Source organism: Anoplopoma fimbria, chromosome 20 (genome assembly GCF_027596085.1).
Source record: "Anoplopoma fimbria isolate UVic2021 breed Golden Eagle Sablefish chromosome 20, Afim_UVic_2022, whole genome shotgun sequence".
Classification (NCBI taxonomy): Eukaryota; Metazoa; Chordata; class Actinopteri; order Perciformes; family Anoplopomatidae; genus Anoplopoma; species Anoplopoma fimbria.
Genome location: NC_072468.1, coordinates 24,058,790 through 24,081,647, shown reverse-complemented (window position 1 = coordinate 24,081,647; position 22,858 = coordinate 24,058,790). Strand labels below are relative to the sequence as shown.

The window sequence follows — 22,858 nt, the reverse complement described above, 5'->3', positions numbered from 1 at the left end:
CAGGCAAAACTACAAAACAGCGCAAAGAAAGCAAACATGACAAAGATCACAGTGCAATAGTTCATATTTACAAAATACCGTTAACAAGTTGAGTAAAGTTATTCCACAAAATAAACTGAAATATATATATTTCTTCCGTCAATCTGTTACAGACTTCAAGCACTGATCAGGATTATGGGCAACCATGTCACACCACAACAGCCCAAGAGGTTTCCTTTTGAAGATTTATGCTTTTAAATGTGTTTGCTACATGCTGCATTTTTAAATATATTCCAGAAAAATACACGTTCAAATCATTTATTTATTACTGCATGTTGCATGCTTTGTTTTATGTCATCCAGTGTGATTGAATGAACAATGCGTTTGTATCAATGTGAGATTTTCAACTAATGTTTTATATTTTTTTGCATCTAGTCATGTATTTATTTTAGTTATTGGCTTTAATGGGAAATATATGCAGTTTTCAGTGGATTGTTTTCAGAGCCAAAATAACTGGAAAGTTGGATCATCATAAAAATACAATCAAGTTTTATAATTTTGACTACAATGCTGCAGAAATTGATATATATCAAAGTACACGCCTTAATCTAATCACAAATCAACAGTATAGAACCTCATAATCATTTGATTTATTATAAAGTGTATTAATTGTGAATTTATTTTGTTGTTTTGTGTCATTTTTGATGTTCAAGCCAGGTGACATTTGTTAATATGTAAAATCATAACCAAAATGCATTGATTGCCTTACCATGACTCCTATTTGTATATAAATGCCATGCTTCTGAATACTGGTATTGTTAGTCGCTGTGTCTGTCTATGGCCTTAGAAAAGATTATATACCAATCCAAAAAGAGATTTTTTTTTTGTTTTCTTTATTGAAAAAAAGAAAAAGAAAAAACACACAAGATCTACATAAAAATGCGTAATACACAGGAGAACTGAATCATCATTGCCAAACATGGCAACCATTTCTTAACTGCACTGCACAATGAGCTTGTGAATAAAAATCAGAATTAGTATGAATGAAACTCAGAGCTGCAAGGCGAGGAGAGTTTTTCATTTGTGTGGAATGTGTTGCATATGGGTCTTATTTTCTGTGTGCAAGTGGCTCAATAGAACAAAGTTTTGGAATGAAACATTTACTAGTTTATCTCTCCCATTCAACGTTAACGTGGTCTAGATAGGTCATGTTTTATTTCTTTAATATGTTCTGGGCATACAGCTTGTGCAGGTAACGTTGGGGTGGAACTGTTGGTCTGTATATTGAGCAAAACCGATTACACAAAACTTGTTAGTGTAGCTTTACTTCAAACAAACAAAAAAAAAAAATTTGCACACTTAAGTTCTGATTGTTTTAACTTACAAATTGGTCTAAAAATAAAAATAGTGATTATCATCTCACTTCCATGTAAGTGCTTAGGCTTGTTTCAATGTTTATCGCCTGTGTTTGAAACACTATGAACCAGTGTTTATGTGGCGCTGAACTGGTTATAAACTAAACAAAATGCACATAAACATTCTGCTTCTGGCACAAAAGTTGCTCCTCTTGTGTCCCAAATACGTGACAGGCCTGACATTGTTTTGCAATTTGCTTTGGTACACGTTTAATAAAAAAAGGGGGAAAACAAACAACATATCTGTCAACGTCTCAATTTGGGAGGGGTGTAGCTTATGTAGATCTCTGGAATGTGTCGTAGCACCTGAAACTCTAACCTGAACAGGTTAACCCAAAAGGTCATCAGGTCACAAGATGTGACACCAATCGGTTGATTCACTCCGTAATAAACTCCCTCTCGAGGGAAATAAGCATTTATATCATTTCTGCAGTAGACTGGAAAGTCTTTCAGTAGAAGAAAGTCATAAACACTGGGCAAAGGCAACATAGTCCAAGCAAGTACATTCCACATGACCTGAGTTATGGTTCCGTGTAGTGTGGGGCGTTAAAACAAGGCAATTGGGGGTGTCGTGTGCTTTGTGATTGGTTATTTGGTCACTGAAAAAAAAACGGCTGACGTTTGCGTTTCTGAAACGAGCTTATTAATAGTGATCAGACTAGAAAAGCAGATCTAGGTCTCAGCTTGTAAGCTCGTTGGGTGGAGCACTCAAGCGACTGCTGGTTTCACAAAAGACAATGTGCTACAAATGCTTTGAAATAAACAAATTAAAGATTAAAATAATAGGCCACGGCCTGTATCATTCGGAGCCATGTCTTAACAAGTGCAAACATTGTGGTTAACGTTGGGCAATGTGCTGTTGTGATTGTAGAACATCCTGATATGCTAAATACTCCGTCCTGTCAAAAAGCTTGCTTATATGTACTTTAGATGTTAGCACAAACAGCCAACAAGCCGGTTAGATAACATGAGTAGTAGATGTTTCTCTGATACCTCATAGCTTTCTCTGGTGAAAGATCTTTCCTTTTTGTATTTCATCTCGATAAAACTGCCGTTGTCACATAACAAGATCATTTGAGCAGTCTTTTTTTCTTTTCATTTGCAAAAGGAAGCAAATCTATTTTGTGCTATGGGTGTTGTCACGGTACAGAGGAGGAGGCTAGGTTAGCGACGGGGGAATGGAGGCGGTGCCCAAGGTCGGGCCGCTCTGAAGTCTGGAACAACAATGATCAAACTATCGAGCTTGTGCAGCAGGATGCCGGTACCGTTATCCTACGTTGTGTTTCTAGACCTCGGCCACTCCCTGCTGGCTAACGTTAGGATCAGCGGAGTGCAAGGATTATTTTTTTGTGTGTTTTTTGTTGTTGTTGTTGTTGTTTTAAAGCCATACCACCTGACTCGCTGTAATGACTCAGCTGTGGGCGGTCTGGTTGTGAATACCTGAGGACTAGCTGGTGAGCAGTACTTGTGCCGAGCCGTCTTTCATGGCGTCCGTGTCGGGGCTCTGGCCGTCTGTGCGGTTGTCTGCGTTTACGCCTGTGCTTGTGCTTGTGCTTGTGTCGACGCTCCAGTCAGCGGAGGCCGGAAAGGTAGCTAGTGGTGCAGCGGGCAGAGTCGGGGTCACCTGAGGCCCCGGGCCGTCGTTGCCGTGGATACCGGGGTTGGCGGAGGAGTAGGACGAGGGAGAGATGGGGGAGAATAGGGAGGAGCAGAGGAGTTTGACGGGGCAGAAGGCGGAGCCTCTGGGAATGAAGTTCACCTTGTTTTTGTCGGGGCACGAGAAGAGAGGGAAGCCTTTTGATTTGCCAGACCTGAAGACAATTAAAAGCCCAGCTCAATACGTTTGCTTGTTATTTTCCATTTGTATGACCGTTTTCTATTAAATGCATGTCGTTTCTCCCACACAGCCGTTTTGCCCTCAACCTTGCCACCCACAATGCAAATAAGCTTGTTGGCTTTGTTCTATCCTCTTAACAGGATCTCAGAGTCCATGAAATAGTGCAGTGAACTGTATCTATTGTTTTCTTATTATAATGGTCAGTGCATTCAGTGCTCACACATAGTGCATCTAATAACAAACACAAATGCATTGTAATATGTATACTTACACCATCTCCTCAAACACTTTGACCCTCTCACAGCCCTCTGGAGGTTCACGTTTGAACATGTAGCTGTTGTTGGGTTTGGGAGATGTGGCAAACTTGGGGAGAGGAGAACTGCAGACACTCTCTGGAAAAAAATTTAATAAATCATGAGTGATGTTTAAGCTTTCTGCAGTTTATACAAAAGAGTGTGAACATTTTATCTTAAATATTTAATGTTTCTTTTAGCTCAACGCTCCATCAGACGCCGAGCCATGCAGCTGCCCCCGGGCCGACACACAATCTTAAGTAACCGTAATAGCACGATATGAAAATGGAAACAATAGCCCGACCCTAATGACAGCTGAGGTTCAATACCCTGGAAAAGCTTTTAGTGTGAGTATTGTTGTCCATGTCAACTCTGCATAGCAGTAAAATCAATTAAACTTCTCATTGCTTACATTGTTGTGTCTTAAAAAGAGTTCTCATTGATTTTGCATTGCAGTACTTTAACATTGTCAGACTTTATATTTCAACCAGAGATATTGTCTTTTTTTTTTTAAATTCAACACATTCTTCCTTCTTCTTAAAACCTGTCGCCTACTTTACCCACAATGCAACTCAACTAATGACTGTGTGGTCAGAGATTCAGGTGCATTATGCTAGAGTAGTAGCGGCTAAGGCAGCTTAAGCAGAGATGAGGAGCGCTCTACAGAGGTCTGTTAATATAGTCTGTGGCCCTTACCCACGCTGCCTCAAGTGACATCACTTGAGGCAATTTAAGTCTTCATACGACTGTTTTTACGTATCTTCACTCCCCGAGGACCTGTAAACAGGGTTTGATGTATAAAAACGCATCTAAAGCGGCATCCGTCAAACGAAAAAGGCTCACCTTTGTCAATATCCTCTGCTGAGCACGGGCTTCCATCAGGGGAGTGGGCGTGGTCAGAGCTGCGGGGGCGGGGCGACGGGCTGGAGTCGCCACTCGAAGGGGCCTGTGTGTCCGTGTCACGCGTCTCCCCACTGCTGCTGTAGTGATGCGGCTGGAAGGGGGCGCGGCGGCCGTCCACCACGTCCATGGACTGTGAGGTCAGAGAGCAGAGGAGGTGGTGAGAGGTGACGCGGTAACGAAGAATGCATGGACCCTAAGTGGCGTTTAGAGAGAATCATAACTCCAAAGGTTACATTCAATCACCGATAACAGGTGATGTGTCCTTGAAAAACCATTGTGAACTGTTGAAGCGTTCCTGTACAACTCGCTGAACTAACTGATGCCACTCTGGGTTAAGAGAATCAGCTAAAATGTCCCGAATCTAAAAATGACTAGAACTGAAGAGCCTCTGGTGTGTTTGTCCGTCTGTTTAAAAGGGCAACTGGAGAAGCAAACACCACACCAGATGGCAATACATGACAGAAGATGAACAGTGTGATGTGCGGAGCGCTCTGCTTTGGCACATTCGATGCAAATGGGAGAGCAGCAAAGAAAAGGGCTTGGTGCACAGCAGGTTGTAAATCTGTAGTGGTGTGTATGTTTATATGTGTGTCTAAACCTATGTGTGTGTGTGTGTGTGTGTGTGTGTGTGTGTGTGTGTGTGTGTGTGTGTGTGTGTGTGTGTGTGACTTTCTAAGAGGGGACTTTTTACAGACCTGCCAAGGTTCACTACCTCACATCAGACAGGATTTAGGGGCGTCCTCGTGATTTGAATTCAGTGTGAGCGAGAATATGTGTGTGTTACTGTCAGACTGTATGGTGCACCAGGCTTTACAAGACTGTGTTTGGGTATGTTATTAATTTAAAGCATAGCATAAAAGGCTATAGCATATAAACATAAAGTTTGACTGATGGTGAGGGACCAAAAAATTATTTGGGGAACTTTGCTGTATTCTGAACAACCAAAGTCATACAATAACACAAACAAACTAACCGGCAGCAGTAACACCCCCTAAAATGACTGTTCTTTTTTTCAACAGATAGCAGCATTAGATCCTATAAGGAATCATTGACAATAGCAAAAATACTCTTAATATAGTGTACAATTAAACTGGTATCGTTTTTTTTTTTTTTTTAGGCAGGTCTTTGCTTTAGGTAGCTATAATACATTTTGCGGTGAATGGCAGACTATGGATAAATACCTCTTACAAACCCACTTCAAATCACCAAAACTATCCCTTTTTAACTTGAACATATAGGCCTGTTTCACTCTTTTATCAACAAACATTACTGATGTAAACTAATATTTCACAGATTCTGAAAGTATTATTGATTGTTGCACAATGTTAAATGCCACATACAATGTTTATGTCATGTACTGCTTTATCAGTTGACAGCTGCAGGACAGTGGACACGCTAAAGAGAGCAGTTAAGGTACAGCAACCAGCTGGTACCGAACCAGTGAGCTAATTTGATGCAAGCGCTGCTTTTCTGGAGAGTTGATGCACATACCCCTGCACTTACACCATAAATAAATACTATATTAGACATTTCTTTATTTGTGTTACATTATGTAGAACTTCCCATCGTTGACCTGATCATTTTATAGGCCATATATGTAGCTCCTTTTTATTAGCTGCACTGATTATATTTCATTAATTCATTTTGCAGCCACTTTGTTGACATTTATGCAGTTCTTTTCATGAACATTTTTAGCTGTCAGAAATTCCTACTCATAATTACAAGTTAGCTGACATGAACACCTTTTATCTCCACCTGACTGCTCATATTTACAGTCTGAATCTGAAATGTTACCCACTTGGTACAAATGATAAGACTTAACTGTAAATGGATGAATTAATCAGATATAGTACTAACTAAACTCACATTTACAGTTCAACAAGCACAAACTCCTTGACCCCTGTTGCTGGTGTGTGTACACGTCCCTACCTGCATCCCGTGCTCCCAGTTCTCTCTGATAAACACATTTTCTAGCTCGTGGCTGATGCCCTCCACACTGCTGGGCACTCTGCATATGAGGGATTTTGGCACAGGGATCGTTGACAGAGCTGATGAAGTTCCCTTATACTGTAAAGACAAGACAAAAATGAGTGAAAAACGATGTACACGTCAAAATAACCGTCTCATAATTCAGATTAATTGTGCATTAAGTACATAACACTGCATATGTCTTAGACTCTGTGGCACCAAGATCTGTTTGCGGTATGGAGTTGTCGCTGATCCTGTTTTATGAGATATTTAAAAGGGCGGAGGCGTTCAGTTTAAATATGTGTTACTGTAGTTGGATTAAATATCACAGGGAGCACAAACAGAGCCATGATTGTGATCTGACACATGAGGATATGGGGCATAGCAGATTCCTGTTTATGTTCATTTTCCCACAGTGGTTGATGTGTACTGTTGCCGGGCATCTGTTAATGAATGAACTGCAAACAAGGAGAGGACAGGGCATGCCCGGACGCATTGCCGCTCTCCTCTTTTGACATAACTGGTCAGAAGGGACTCATTAACTAGACCTCCTCAGTCACACACAGTGCAACATAGGACATGATAAACTCGGTTTGTGATAAAATATGGACTGTACACAAGCCTGAAAGGCACATGCAAAAAACAAACCGGCACTTCCCCTCTACACCTACTCCTCAAACAGTGACTGCACAAGTAGTGCTTTATAACTACAAAACTTACAACTAATGCAGCAAATGAAAAGTAAAACCCTGATTAATAATTTGATACCATTAGCAGAGTAATGCAGAAAGCCACCTTGCTTAACCCTGGTATATATATTTATATTCTGTTATCTTCAGCAGCTGTGGTACGGTTGGGTCGCCATCTGTTTCATTTGTATGCTCTTTGCTTGGCTGCTAAGCTACCTTATCACACACCCGCTGTCGGGGTTAAATCTTGCATCACCAAAGTCAGAGTTAGTTAATGTTTTCACCTGAAAAGAGCATGCCGGGTGACTCAGTGTGGCATGGCATGAACACTGACGTGAATAACTCACCTGGGGTTGGCATGCGGTGCCATGCTGCGCCTGTTGCTGCAGCTGCAGTGAGCTCTGCTCCCTGTCTTTGTTCTGACGGCTGACCTGTTTGCTGCGCTGCAGCTGCAGTCTCAGTTTAGCAATCTGCTGGAAGAAAAGTCACATCACTTCAGCAAATGACAGACCGCAAGAGCGTTGTGAAAGCAGTATTTCTGTCAACATGCATTTTAACTCTTCTAGAAACTGTGAAATGAAATAAGCTAGAGGGTGATAAGCATATTTGCTCCCATGTAGGACTGCAACCAGCTTTTATTTTCATATATATTAATGCACCGAATACTTTGTTGCTTAATCATATGGTGTATAAAACTGTGATAGATGCCTGTAACAATTTCTTAAAGCTCAAGGAGATGGCTTCAAATATGTTTTTTGTTCAACCAACAGTCCTAAACCTCAAATATTTAATGTGTTATGTCAAAGCTGCAAATTATCACATTTGAGAAGTTAAAACTATCAAAAGTTGCATTTTTGCTCAAGAAAAGAGACTTACGATTAATCAATTATCAAAATAGTTGCAATGACTTTTTTAACAATCAATTTATCAATTAATTGACAAGCAGCTCTACTTGCACGGATACAAATTTTGGCCTTGAAATTATATGGAAATAATATAACAGATCTGAAATATTTAGAGTTTTGCTGAATATTTGTATAGAAGTTCCTCCTTTTTGCAGCAGCTGACAACTTTCACTAATAAGAATATTGTGCTATTTTTCAAATGAGTATTTTCTCATATTTTTAAGAATGGGATGGGAGACGTGCAACATGAATAATTGCCCTCCAGGGTTTCTTCACAAAACATGTGCTCCTGTGTGCACCCTTAAAGATCGACCTACACTTTATCATTGTTGCAGGTTACTACAGTGCGTATGGTAAATCAGCCACGCATGTCTGATGATGACACAGTTCAGGTCAATGTGTGTTACAGCGTGTGGGCCAGTATCGGCCTAAAAAACAGGATACCCTTTGTCAGCCTAGCAGACGCAGTTGTACTATGCAGACAAAGGTGTGGTCTTCAATGCTGATCTTGTAATCCTGGCAACACAGTCAACAAAGAGACTTGCTCTCCTCGTAGATGTCCTCCCACACATGTAATCAGAGGTTAGAGAGCTTGAGTACAGTTCCCTACATTCATTGAGTGACCGCAGCAGTCGATAATGACAAGTCCAGGCAATCCCGACTTAATCTCAGAGGCTGAGAAGGAGAGGTTTTCCTGGCTGTGCTGTGCTATTGATTGTTCGGGCCAAAGCCCTGGGGTTGTCTGCAGGAAGTTAAACACTTAATCATTCTTGTGGGCCTAGATTAAGTATATGACTGCGTTCACACGTGGATGTGAGTTATGAAATCTGATTCTTACGATCACACGCTGTGGGTCCATAGCAAGGAAATAAGTTTGGTGCATCTCTTGTGGCTGTATCTAATAAAATGGGACTCTTCCTGTCTCCCATTTATAACTATTTGGACAGACCACGTGCAAATAGTTTCACAATAAAAGCATGTACACTTAAATTTCTTGCCTCAACAATTTAATAGTAATACGAGTAAAATGTAATTCTTAGTAACCTTGGCCTTGTCAGGTGACACACGGTCAACAAAGTTATTTTGAAGCCTGCTCCATTCAAAACACATTGCTGTATTGACCTACCATACCTGTGTTTTATGAAGTTGAACTCATTTTGGTCATAAAATAGAATGTTCTAGTAGATTCTTGAAAGTGTACTTGTGAGTTTGTTAAAAAAAGACTGAATTATATACATTTTTTCTGGTCAATACTCATTTTACATTTTGGAACAAACCATTGAGGACTGACAGATATCAGATCTTGTGCTGGCAACAGGAAAACATGAATGTCTATTGTGTGAGGCTTTTAAGTAACATGAGTTAACCTGAATAAATTCACTCTGTGCGAGCTTAAGAGGGAACAATACGGCCGTATCACCCTTGAGAGGTGCTCCTGCCTCTCAAAAACAACAGCCCATAATGAGATGCGAGGCTGCAGTTGAGTGGGAAACAGAGGGGAGAGGGAGGTTAAATTTAGACTGTGTGGTCTGGAGAGTTGGAGACCTAATAGCTCCATGTGGTGGGCTGGTGGGCCACCGAGACCAGCAGATAGACAGGAGTGGAAACCGACCTTAAGGAGCATAATATTTAGGCTGACCTCAGACCCTGACAAATAAAACACATTTTGAATGAATGGAATGAATCTCACAAATGACAAAAACATGCTCTTTGAACTGGCTGTGTGTGTGTGTGTGTGTGTGTGTGTGTGTGTGTGTGTGTGTGTGTGTGTGTGTGTGTGTGTTTTTTTTAAACAAGTCCTGGCCAAGCTCAGACCCATACAGAATGCCGAACACTACTTCACTCTGTTAATCCACCATCTGTGCCGTTTGCTGTCAGCAGCAGCTGTGACTTGGGTGAAGTAAGGTTAGGACAGGTGAATCTACCTCTTTGAGGTGGTCTGCGCTGCCCCAGGAGGCTGACCGCTGGTGAGGACTCCCCTGTTCTGCTCCCTCATCAATCCAGAGACCTGGAGTCTGAAACGGCAATGAAACATGCGGACACATGATTATACAACTCTATGTAGTTTCCTCTAAAACACACAAACACAGACACAGCTCATGCTATATGGGTACACGCTCTAAATGTACTGTGTGACACTGGGGCCACCAAATAGCATGTCCTGTGTTGTATCAGCACACAAAGATAAGTGTGATGTACTTCTGCACAAAAGCATAAACACAAGTTTACATTGTGTGTGGATGCAAGTATGTCTAAACAGAACTCGTAACGTATCCCTCAAAGCCCAGGATTAACCAACCTGCAGTTTCTGAGATTTGTTTACGTGGCGGGTCGACCTAACGTTCACAGAGATCAGATAACTGAAAGGTCACAGATGTAGACTTTGTTGACTGTTGTTGAATATATGCCATCAGAAGTCATTTGTCAAATGAAATGCCCTGATTTGTTTTTGTATTTTCTTTTGTTCATTCCTTTGATTCCAAATTATTTACAGTACCAGTCAAAAGTTTGGACACACATATTGTAAAATATAAAACATATTCTGGTTTGTTGAGCATTTGTTTGTTTACCACATAATTTGTTTGTTTACCACATAATTTGTTTGTTTACCACATAATTCCATATGTGTTCCTTTCATAGTTTGGATGTCTTCAATATTAATCTACAATGTAGAATTTCTTTTTTTTTTTTTTAAATAAAGAAAAACCATTGAATGAGAAGGTGTGTCCAAACTTTTGACTGGTACTGTATGTACAGTCACATTTAAAAAAGACATAAACTCAAGATATACATGCATTTAAAGTGAATAAAAGATTGTGCCGGAGAAGTAGAAAACTAAAAGATTATATAAAGACCTCTCCTAAAATCCTAACTGAATAGCTGATGTGTCGACTCATTGTGAAGTCTCTCAAGATTGTGAGCATCAACTAAATACCTTAAAAGTAAAAATGTTTGGATAAGCACTTGAGAAAGAGGTGGGTGAAAGCAGTAATGAGAGCCGTGTGCTTGAAAATAAGACTGGAAATCTGGAATCAATGAAAATGAGGGGAAACAGTCACAAGATACCATCCCTGAGGAAAGAACTACTTTCAACAGGAAAAACAAAAAGTCATAGCATGTTTGATTGCTTCCATTAGTAAGCCAGGTTAAAATAAATACGTCTGTGGAAGGAAATATATATTTATATTTTTGGTCTACGTGCTAAACAGACGAGTTTGATAAAAACATAGTATGAGAAAATAATGACAGGGCTCCCAATTAATGTTTAATTGTCTGACTCGTCAGTCACTCACAGGTGACATAACCAAGGACCTAACTAGCAGCTGGTGCTAGTTTCCCACCTTGGAGTTTCCATCCTTTCACCATTAGTTAGTCTACAAATAAGTAGAGCTGTCCAGCCTTAATACACCACTGGGATTTGGCAGAATACGCTCGGCTTATACCAGGTCAACGAGTCCACAGAGAAATTTTGTGTCGTTAGTACACCAAAAAGAAAACATCTGATATACAAAACATCCCCTCGCAGAGCACATAGAGGCGGTTCTGTCTCACTGAAGATGTCTTTTAGACCTCTACTGCATCAACAAGGAAACGGTTAAGTTATGTAAATATATGCAAAACCAGAAACAGACTGAGGATGCTTCATAGGGCCGTCTGAAACCACACACTCCCCCCCTGATTATGCATATCAACAGTGCCTCTGGTGCTCAAACAAATCCTCAAACATCTGACGTTTTATCGTCAGCACAGTGGTGCGAAACATCTTAAATGTCAGTGTCTCCACACTGCCTTATGTCTGACCCCGCACAAAACAGGAAAACCTCTATGTCTCTCCGGCTAACGCACAAGCCTTGCCCTATGATATGGAATATCACACTGTGAATAATGAGGAACACCCGTGAAGCCGTTTGCACTGGATTGCTGGCGCTGGTTTCCCCGAAAAAAAAAAAAAAAAAAAAAAAAAGGACAGCGAATTAAATGGGTGCTTGTGTGCTCTCATAAAAAGGGACCACTGTGCTTGGCCACGCTGGATGGCAGATGTGTAGCTAGCCTTTAGCATTAACATTTTGTGCATGGCCTACAGAATGGCTGGTGCCGTTTGATGCCTCTGCCAGACATTGAGGGACTCGATGCTGCAGCTTAATCTGTTCATACAGAATGCAGATTGCTGTTAAAGGGCAGACGGGCTTCATGGAGCTGTGGATCTAGCTGTTCTAAGTTCTCACAGATGTTCTCTGACGTCAAATAGGGACTGCAGCTTGCTACGTGTTACTCATTTGGCAGTGAGTAATATGCGTAGGCTTTCACAGGGCTGCGCAATACTGGTTAAAACGGAAAAAGCACAATCATTTTTAAAATCAAGACAAATATGGAAGGGATCGTGGTAGGGCTTCATGGTCACTCTGACCAGCAAAAGAAGTGTTATTAGTCATATTTTCATTCAATACCATTCAATTCAGTTATTCACAAGTGGTATTGTTCTTTATCTCAAAGTGTGGCTTCATTCTCATTAAGCTTAAATCAAATGAATCCTTTTTAATTGGATGTGCGGCAATGTATGTGTGCTTACAGTTGAGTCTTTCAGTACACACGAACAAAGGTCCAACAGTTCATGTGAGGATCACCACAGTGAGAATTAAGCCTGCAGCTTGTACACTAGTTGTTTGCTTTTTAGCAAACATTTAAACAAATATCAGCTTGCGGGTTTATAAATCCATATTGAAACACTCAGACACCAAAAAAAAGGGACTTTCTACATTAATCAAATCTTTGGTTTTAAATCTCAGGAAAGCTCATAGTGTTAGAGATGTCAACAGGTCACAGGTGTCAAGGTAGATCACTTTATTGTTTATGGTGGATATCTCAGTTTGATCCTAATTCCCCCCCAAGGTATACATAGTAAAAAAGACGGTTAAAAAAAACAGCCAGCTTCCTTTCTTGATTGCCACTGTCACCCCCCCCTCCAAACAAAGAGTCCTTTAACGAGAGAACCCACCTTTATTTACCTCAGAGGTCTTTTTATCATGTTAGCTGACGAGCTTCCGGCCTCGATTGTGTGTGCTCTGTAGACTTGTGTGATAATGTCAGATAAAACTCTGTTACCGTAGCCTGCAGCTCGCTTCCCATTATGATTCCCGCCCGAAGGGTTACATGCAGGCTACATCCTCAAGAATCCAGCTCTGTTCCAAAGCAGGAAATAATGGCTGTGCTTCAATAGAGTTTGAGTGGAACTTGTGCCGGGTTGTTTAGATTGCATGTCAAGACGTGCGAGCGGAGGGCCACTGTTATCATCATTTGATGGGGTTAGGAGATGAGGAGGTCTGATTTGGCATTGTGCATCTGTCGTCTGTGCATGTGTTGAACTCGCAGAAAATAGATAAATATCTCTAAAAGCATATCTCTTTTTTTTTGCTTCATTCATTTGTATTCACATAAGCTGATAATCAACAACACACACATCCGTTTATATTACGCTTGTATGAAGCAAAAAAGAGGCAGAGTGATAGCAGATAGCACGTTATACAACACCCACGTACGATTAATTGTGTGTGTCCATCTTAAAAGACGCGTTGTTTTTAATCGGCATATATTGGCAAAGTTTACAGAGTTAGTTCCAAATGTTTCAGACATATTCTCATTTCATATTCCAGTTCTAGAATTACATAGGTATGCCAAGGTGAGGAACGTTTCCCACAGTTTAATAAACTAACCACGACACCGATGTTACAAATTACACCGCACATTTTACAACAAGATATTAATCTATGACGCTGAGTAACTGCAGAACGCTTTGTTTGATCTATAACGTTGGCTGGATGTGTGTTTAGTCTCTCCTAACAAGCTTTAGCTACGAGCATGTATTTTTAGCAAGTAGCTTGAGAAACATCAGGCTTGTTTGCTTGTCTTTCCGTTATGTTTTTAAGATTACAAATGGAGACTGCCGATTAGTTATTTCCTCTCACGCAGGCACAGAACGTACATGCACGTCAGTGGTCGGCCGGCCATCGGCTGTATTCTTTGCGTTGTATACGAGTGCAACTTTTAACAGAAGGCGTGAAGCGGCGCAAACTGTTTGATCAGTCTGCCTTTGTCGGTTCTAGTTCTTTAAAGCCGGCCTGGTGTGCGAGGGTCCTAATCTTCATACAGACATGCTCTGTGTTCTGTAACCACAGGGCCTAGGACTCGCAGACCTATCCCGGAACAGTGATTAGCATATGTATGGGCCCTCTGCTCCTCGACTCCCACACAAAAGGCAGGCGGGCCGTGCAGCCACGAGGGCCAGGTGGTAAGCAGTGGGATTTCTCCTCGACTCAGCCACAGCCTGGGGGACAGGTGCAAACAGCTTCACCTCCAGGCAAGGCTACATAACAGCTCAAAGGAGAGGCTGTCTTGAACTTGTGTAATGCACAACAAAAGAGGACCGGGGACCTTTTGTCTGCTGCTCTCTGCTGTTGTTGTCTTATAGAAAGAGCTGGGCCCAGGCATGGATATTTTTTTTTATTTTTTTTTAAACAGGAAGTGGTCTCTGGCTATCCTTGGGGGAGTTTGTGCATTTAATCTTTCAAGGATTTTTTTTACGCGTGTCACACTCTCTCCCACATTATTAGGAAAATTTCCACAGCTTCGAAAGGACATAAATCTCTTTAAACTGGATTTTTCATTTTGGTCAGCCTTCAATCAGATCTATGCTGATAATAGCTGGGAAAAACGGTCGAGGCCATGTCACTTTATAGCAGAGACAAATATCCCAATGTGCCAAAAAAACAGTAGGTTCACAAGATTACTGTGTATTTATGCCCTGACAGGGTTTCTTTTCTGCAATCACATTTTTCAAGACCTGCTAATTATCAAATAGATTTTCCATACTTGTCCAGTCTTTCCCGGACAAGTATAGAAGGAACCCTGTAATAAGAGGTATTTACTCTGCATACAGCCACTTCAACTGATCTTGTGGGCCCTCCCACCACTTCCTCAGCCTACACACAAAGAAATGCGAGACAAATGAGGGGTTAAAGGTACGAAGCCCATGTAAATTAGGCTTGGCGGTCTTCATTCAGACAGATGAAAGGCTTCTGTCAGCAAAGAGGGAGCAGCGCCTGTCATGATCACGCTCAGTTGATATTCTTTCAGAACACAAACCAACCCCGAACCAACAACCCCCCGAAAAAAATTGAGCTCTAAGAGAAAAACTGCATTCAGCCATCAGTCACATGGCAAGATTAGTGGGTGATGATGTGTGGGCTGCTGTCCAGGAATATTGTGCTAAGGCTCAATACAAAAATCCATGCACAGGTCTTGTGAAGTGTTATAATGTATTAAATGTAGGGCTGAGAGGGAATTATTTATAGCAAAGTCTCTATTAAGCTGTATTGGCACCAGACTCCGCCACCAGCCACCAGCCACCACATTACCATAACAAAATATTTGGCCACGGCTAGTAAATTTGTCTTCTGCCCTAGCTACTACGATGGAAACCAACAATTTTGGGAAGTACTGTCTACCGTCATTTTCTGGGAGAAATGAATGAGCGTCTTCTCAAAACATCCCTTTCCTGAATATGACTGATTAATCCATTTGACTCTTACTTTTCCCATGCTTTGATTATTTCCCTTGACGTTGCAACGTGCTTCACTGATGAATTACCCCGAACCAAATGAACAATGTCACCTCTTTCCAAATGTAAGTCTACAGAAAAAGTATTTTTGGGCCTACTAGCATCACGTGACGAATCGGAAATCCCACGGTTTGGTCGCTAATGCCAATGGCTGCACATCACCTTTGATAAAAAGGTGTCATAAAACCACAAACCCTGTCATAAATAATATGACATAGCCCATCCCCGATTCAGGCCTACAGCCAAAAATGGTGGTATTTTTTCTGAATGGTATGTACCTGTGTGGCTTTGTCTTTCATACAGGAAGGGTAGGGTCCATGGGAGTCCCGAGGCCACTGGCCGGTGAGGTAAGGCCCCGTGATGGCGTCCAGGGAAGATGTCCGCCGGATGGCACTGGAGCTCCGTACCTGTAGCTTGGACCTTTCTGCTGTAAATAGGGAATGAATAAACAAAGAAATAAGGAAGAGGCGTGTACACTTACACACACGCATGCTCGCGTCAGCACCAAGTCAGCAATATTTCAAAACTCTGAGTCGTCTTTGAATTCAATGTGCCAACTTAACCGATTGCGTCAATAACACAGTGTCACAGAATGGTTACTAGGGTCCCTGAAAAATATACAACACCTTTAAGAACAATACATTATAATCAACACTTCCCCTTCACCTGTTCTCTACTGCAATTAACAGTGTTTTACTGAGGCGAGACCTTGCCCTGCAATCTCTTCTTGTTCTCAAAGTGTGGACAGTTTTTTTTTTCTAATCTCATAAGTATTAGTGCAGGGCAAACAAACAGGCTTGAGAACCGAGGCCTGAAGCAAATGTAAATGGCTGAGCAGGAGTATTTGATGTTATGAGAGCAGTCTGCTGTGAGCCAGAACAGTTAAGCACACACCACCCACATAAGAACTCATAAACAACCGCACCACAATGCACATCAATACTGCCTGCATCCACTCAACATTCCTGCAGTGACACGCAGTAGAGTAGAAAGAGAAAAACAAAACATGCTAAAACACTAAGACATTAGCTTGAGAATAGCATGAGACTGCCAATGTGTTGGATTAAATGCATTAGCCTAAATTGGGCTTTGTGTCATTACGAAAAGCAAATGAAAGCTCCCTTCATTTCCGTATCAAGACCACAGAATAAAGGAATAGCATGATGATCAGGAAACATTTACTCTACTCCTTGTCTGAGTTGGTTTATGCAGAGGCCTATCGAACTTGAACACACAAACCAACACTCACACAGACTAAACTATCTACATGAGGCACCCCTCTCTTCACAGAGCTACATAGCCATTCATTGTTGTTCTTTGTTCATAGAATACACAGGCCTACCCACCCAAAGGTATTGCCTAAGTAAGCTTACTGGGCTACAGTAAAATTCCCCGAAGCATTGTAGACAAAGGAAGCAGGCTAAATTTCCATCAATATTGATATAGGCCAAGCCAGTGCTCTCAGAACCGGGATTGTGGTTATTTTCCATCATCTCCCCACTTGCCAGACTAGAATAATCTCCTGATGAGAAAAAAGAAACAGTGTGAAAGAAGCCAAGACATCAAAGCGGTCCATCTGCTGTTTTAAGGGATAAGTGAATGTTGTATGTGATATTAAAAAGGAATATTTTGTGGTTAATAAGAACTCTCCTTCACTGGGGCAAGCTGTTAAAATAAGTCTCTGCATTTCCAGGGGGTATAAATGGGTGGTGTATTAACTGTAGAGCAGAGGTAAATGTGAAAACAAACACGTGGTTCAGATCAGAAAACCAGAGCAAAATGGTTTCCTGTAGGTTTTCAAAAGGCTGCACGACACTGGTTTGAAAGGAAAATCGCAACCAATTTAGCTTCCTCTTGTGATGGCAGAACTAAATCACTCTCGGTATCCAAGAACTTCTCAATTAACTCAGAATGGAAATTTAGTTTGTGCTAAAGCTAAACCTGCTTGGACATATTTAATACAACTACAGTGTGAATAATGAATTGCCAACTCTCAAGACTGTGCAAACTTTGTCATTGCGAATAAGGGGTGCTAGGACAATATCTAATATGGAGACAAAGTCCTATGATACTGATAGTACTGAAATAACTTCCTATAATTTCCCCAAAAATGAAGCATTATTTGTTATATAATTCACTGTATTACCATACTACTGATACAAGTGGTATGATGTGCCTAATGTACTACATCATATAAACCACAAGGCCATCCTGTGGTTCATGTTTTAGTATTGTTTTACACGAGTTGCTCGAGTTAAAAAAAAGTGTGTAAATTGCAAGCATTAATAAGACCAGTGCCAGCCTTTCATACAATACGAGTGATGATATTAATATTGGCCATGATATGTTAAAAGTTAGGACTTTCAGCATCTGTTCGTCATCTGGTCAGGAAATGGCCGATCAGCATATTCAACATAATTAGAACCAGTCAATGACTGTCTCCCACAATAAGATGGCTTGGACTAGTTTCAGTGCGTCTCAATGAACGAGGAGGCTAAGCTAAACAGTGCTAACGATCCCAGCTTTCGTATCTCAGAAGAACGAGCAAACTTGACATCAAAGTTAAGGTTAAACCAGATGCCACACAGTCAGTTCTGTGCAGGCAGACACAACTACATGAAAACACAGCACAGTTCCACCAGAGATGAGTGATTTAAACAACAATCTCATTTTCACATTTGGTCCTACTCTGCAGTTTGAATGGGTGACAATGAAGCAGGGCTGTTTCAGCACAGCTGGCACTTTGACAGAGAGCAGGACTATCATTGTTGGGACAGAGTGGTAAGTGAATGATGTCATGCTGCGGGTGAACCTAAAAGGTCATGATGTTGAATATAAATTCTCTTCACGCTGTCTTTCATCACCGTGCTATGATGTAAACACCAGTGCAGTCCATTACCAGTGTGACATTGTCTGGCACTAACACTCACGGTACTGCGAAGCACTTTGGACTGAATTCCAGACCTAAACGGCAAGTGGGTTCAAAGTACTACAATGAATGATAAATTACAATGTGCAAAGCCTCCTGCTTCAATCACAATCAAGTAGAGCCTCAGTGACGAAGATGACTAAATCATGTTTGCATTTTTCTTTTTGCGAGCACCAACCGCACATAGATATGATCATAGTCATCATCTGATGCCTCTCCTGCGTGTTTGGTCTGTGAGGTCACAGCAATCGGAGGAGGGTGGAGTCTCCATCGTCACCACTAACATGGGACTCTGGCCCGGGTTAGAGGTCGTCTCTTACAGAGAACCGAGGTATGCGTGGCATGCCACTGGGGTGGGAAATCAACACCAAGCGCTAGCCAAACACGGATGAAATTTTGTCGTTCCTGGCAATGGAAGAGACTTCGTTTCCTGCCTTGCATGGTTCACCGGACAAGGTTGGAGGTCATCTCATTCAAAAAGGACTGAGGAATGTGAAGCAGGTCACAAACATTAAAGTCCACTCACGACTCCACAATAACTAAAATCCAGCACTGGAAAAAAAAAAAAAAAAAAGAGGGCTGCCATTTTGGTTAAAAAGTATAAGAGAGAGAAGCTATTAAAAGGGGACTAATGAAGGTAGCATTGATCCAGCTGTAGCGTTGTTGTTGCTGAGCTGCGTGTTGCAATATGTGACCCAATCTCATTAAGTGCAGAACACTGAGAATACCTGGTGTTTTTCATGGGACCTGATGCAGAGTCACAAACACCCACTCAGGTCAACAGAAGGAGTTTCTTGTTGTATGCACATACTGGAAAAGCAAGCTGTATTCAGACACTTCCATATTACATTGTGCTTAGATGTTGTGGTTATTTTTGTATGTTGTTGATGTAAAAACATGGGATTTACAGATAAACATAAAAATGCCCTTCTGGCCCAGAAAAAAAAAAAAAACGTCTACCGGTCTGTAAAACCAGCCACAGTGGCGATACTTGGCAGGAAAGGCTGTCACATAAACAAGATTTAGTGAAGAACTGTTGAAAATGCAGATTTAGGGCTGCCTGGACTCTCGTGTCCTCCTTTGGTTTTTTTCCATTCTTATCGCTTCCAAGGAGCAGCTGAGCATGACAGGAAGCAACACAGCACTAGCCTGTGTTATCCATGTGCAAGGCAACGTGGTGGAGCTCAGCATATGTTCCTAATGTGCCATGAGACTCTCCATGCTGTATGTATGGAGTGAGGTCAGAATAAGCAACACCTGACTATTCGCTCAGCTCTTGTCTATTGGGACTGACGTGGCCCATTTTTTTTTTTTTTTTTTTTTACAACTGAAAGCATGTCTTTCTGCCAACTCTCTCCTCCCCCTCTCTCCTGTCAAAAGTCCATAGGAAATAAGAGAGCCAATAGTGCACTCTATTCTTTTTATGAGTGCCTAATTGTGCAAGTGGATGGTAGGGTAAACAGTTCATGCCTCAACCTTCTGCAAAGACTTAAAGGTGACCACCTTAACTGTAATATTTGACCCAAGATAAGTTATTTAGCCCAGTGTGGACAAGTGCAAAAAAACATTTCCCCCCTCTCTCTCTCTCTCTCTCTCATGGAAAGAAAAGTGATTCCACTGGTCTATAAAAAGTCACTACTACTCTTATGTACCTGTCACTTAATTATAAAAAGGTATACGAAAAGTTGAATCCATGTTGGGATCCTTTTAGAGGGATGACTGGTCGATTTGTTGCACTTATTGTATTCATATTAGTTTGTTGCACTTATTGTATTCGTATTAGTTTGTTGCACTTATTGTATTCATATTAGTTTGTTTCTATACTTTTGCTCTGGTTTATGCTCTTATAAGCTTGTTTAAGAAAGGAGATGCACTTATGACTTCTGGTGACTAGTAGTTCTCTATGTTGAACACACTTATTGGATAAAAGCATCTGCTAAATGACTGTAATGTAACATGTAAAGTACTGACTGGTCGGTTTGGAGGCAATCATGGTGTCCTCTTTTTAAGGGTAAAGTTTGAAGGCACTTATAAAAGCAATGTATAAACATTGAAATAGTAAAATAATAATAAAACTGCATGACAAAGTGATCAGTTTGCATTTCTTGTTTTACCTCTGGACACTGGAGAGTCTGGAGGACAGGAGGAGTCCTTATTCTCAGGGGACAGTCTTTGCTTTGCATTGAGTGACGGGCTGGAGGGGGGGCTGGATCCTCTGCTGCTGGTCGTGGCTCCTCCACCACCTCCACCACCTCCTCCACCTCCACCGTACAGGAGCTGGAAGGGCACGGTGGCACGGATGGGCTGCAGCCGACAGCTGCTGGAGCTGCAGGGGGAGCCCGCATTGCTGCGTCTCACCCTGGGCTGCTGCAGAGAGTTGCTCGGGGCTGACATCCTCCACAGACTGGCTTCAAATGAGTGAGAAAAAGACTGCAGAAGTTGCTGGTTCCCTGCAGGAGGAAGAGGAGGAGGAGGAGGAGGGGTTGCAGGAAGAAGGGTAAGATAAACTTCCTTCTTTAAAAAAAAAAAAATGTCAAAAATGTGCTCATAGGGATGAAAAACAAGCATTATTTTAGTCCTGACTTACCTGTGAGACACTAATGCATGCCGGGGGAAGCTTCAACCATCACATAGGTCACTTTAAAAGTAGTTTTTGATACTTTTAAGTCGTGTTTTGCTGCGTCCTCCCCATCATGTCCACTCCGACTAAATGACAGTGTTTTCGGCCAGACGACTGGTTGATGCCTTGAGGGGGCGGGGCCACGGTTCTCCCTACTCGGCTTCTGATTGGACGCCGGGTGTTGTACAGTAATGTCGCTGATTGGTGCAGGGATAGTGCTTTCAACCAATCAGGTGAGACGTGTCTTATTAGTGTGGGTAAAGCTTAAAGATGTAAAAACATCACCTACCCTGAGCCTTCCACTTAGTATTGTATTCATATTAGTTTGTTGCACTTATTGTATTCATATTAGTTTGTTGCACTTATTGTATTCATATTAGTTTGTTGCACTTATTGTATTCATATTAGTTTGTTGCATTTATTGTATTCATATTAGTTTGTTGCACTTATTGTATTAGTTTGTTGCACTTATTGTATTCATATTAGTTTGTTGCACTTATTGTATTCATATTAGTTTGTTGCACTTATTGTATTCATATTAGTTTGTTGCACTTATTGTATTCATATTAGTTTGTTGCATTTATTCAATTCAATTCAGTTTATTTTGTATAACCCAGAATCACAATACAAATTTGCCTCAGAGGGCTTTACAATCTGTACACATGCGACATCCTCACATCGGCACAGGAAAAACTCCCCTAAAAAAAAAACCTTTAACAGGGAGGAAAAAGGAAGAAACCTCTGGGAGAACGACAGAGGAGGGATCCTTCTCCCAGGATGGACAGAATGCAATCCGGGGCGGCTGTGGCGTAGTGGAGAGTAAGGTAGTTCTCCAATCAGAGGGTCGGTGGTTTGATACCCGGCTTCGGCAGTCGATGTGTCCTTGGGCAAGACACTTAACCCCAAGTTGCTCCTGAAGGCTTGCCATCGGTGTGGACTGGATGTTGCATGAATGTTAGTTAGAGTCTGATGGTGGCACCTTGCATGGTAGCCTGTCATCAGTGTGTGAATGGGTGAATGATATGTAATATACTACTGATTGTAAGTCGCTTTGGATAAAAGCGTCTGCTAAATGACTGCAATGTAATGCAATAGATGTCATGTGTACAGAATGAACAGCATAACAGAGATACAACACATTCAATGTATATGACATAAATGATTCATATAATAAGACTACTTATAATAACAGCAGCAATTATTATAGTAGAATTATAATTATGAAAATAGGGATAGTAATGTGATTAATAATAATAATGGAAGTAGCAGTGGGTGTCAGTCGGCTCACAGCAGGAGGCACGACTACGGTCCAGGTACCACAACGATTCATGGAAACCTGCAGAGCGAGAACGCAAAAAGGGCTTCAGGGTGGAAGTAAAGCTAAAATGCGTAATGGTACAGGTAATAGTAATAGTAATGTGACTAGTAATAATAATGGTGGTAGCAGTCGGTGTCAGCAGGGCCGTAGCAGGATGCACGACCACGGTCCAGGTACAGCCACGATTTATAGAAGCCTGCAAAGCGAGAAAGCACAAAGACTCCAGGGTACAAGCAAGTCAATAAGCGTAGTAGTACAGGCAATAATAATAGTAATGTGACTAATAATGATAGTGGTAGTAGTAGTGGGTGTCAGCAGGGCCTCAGCAGGTGGCACGATGACAGTCCAAATATAACCCCGATTCCTGGGAACCTGCGAGGCGAGAAA

At 41.4% G+C, this 22,858-nt stretch overlaps 1 protein-coding gene across 3 annotated transcripts; it reads right to left on the bottom strand.

Annotated features, from left to right (window-relative positions):
- Positions 1–843: 843 nt before the first annotated feature.
- LOC129109655 (glucocorticoid-induced transcript 1 protein) lies at positions 844–21,234 on the bottom strand. Of its 3 annotated transcripts, none has more exons than XM_054621767.1 (9): positions 21,121–21,234; positions 20,648–20,983; positions 15,883–16,031; positions 9,915–10,004; positions 7,432–7,557; positions 6,357–6,494; positions 4,368–4,557; positions 3,503–3,623; positions 844–3,205 (listed from the first exon to the last, which is right to left on the bottom strand). In XM_054621767.1, the coding sequence occupies exons 2-9, from the start codon at positions 20,925–20,927 to the stop codon at positions 2,842–2,844; spliced, it is 1,458 nt and encodes a 485-aa protein (XP_054477742.1). In that variant the 5' UTR covers positions 20,928–20,983; positions 21,121–21,234; the 3' UTR covers positions 844–2,841. The 3 variants fall into 3 exon arrangements, with proteins under 3 accessions (XP_054477742.1, XP_054477743.1, XP_054477745.1); XM_054621768.1 differs by having other exon boundaries at positions 7,432–7,554; XM_054621770.1 differs by having other exon boundaries at positions 15,883–16,028.
- Between the last annotated feature and the right edge of the window lie 1,624 nt (positions 21,235–22,858).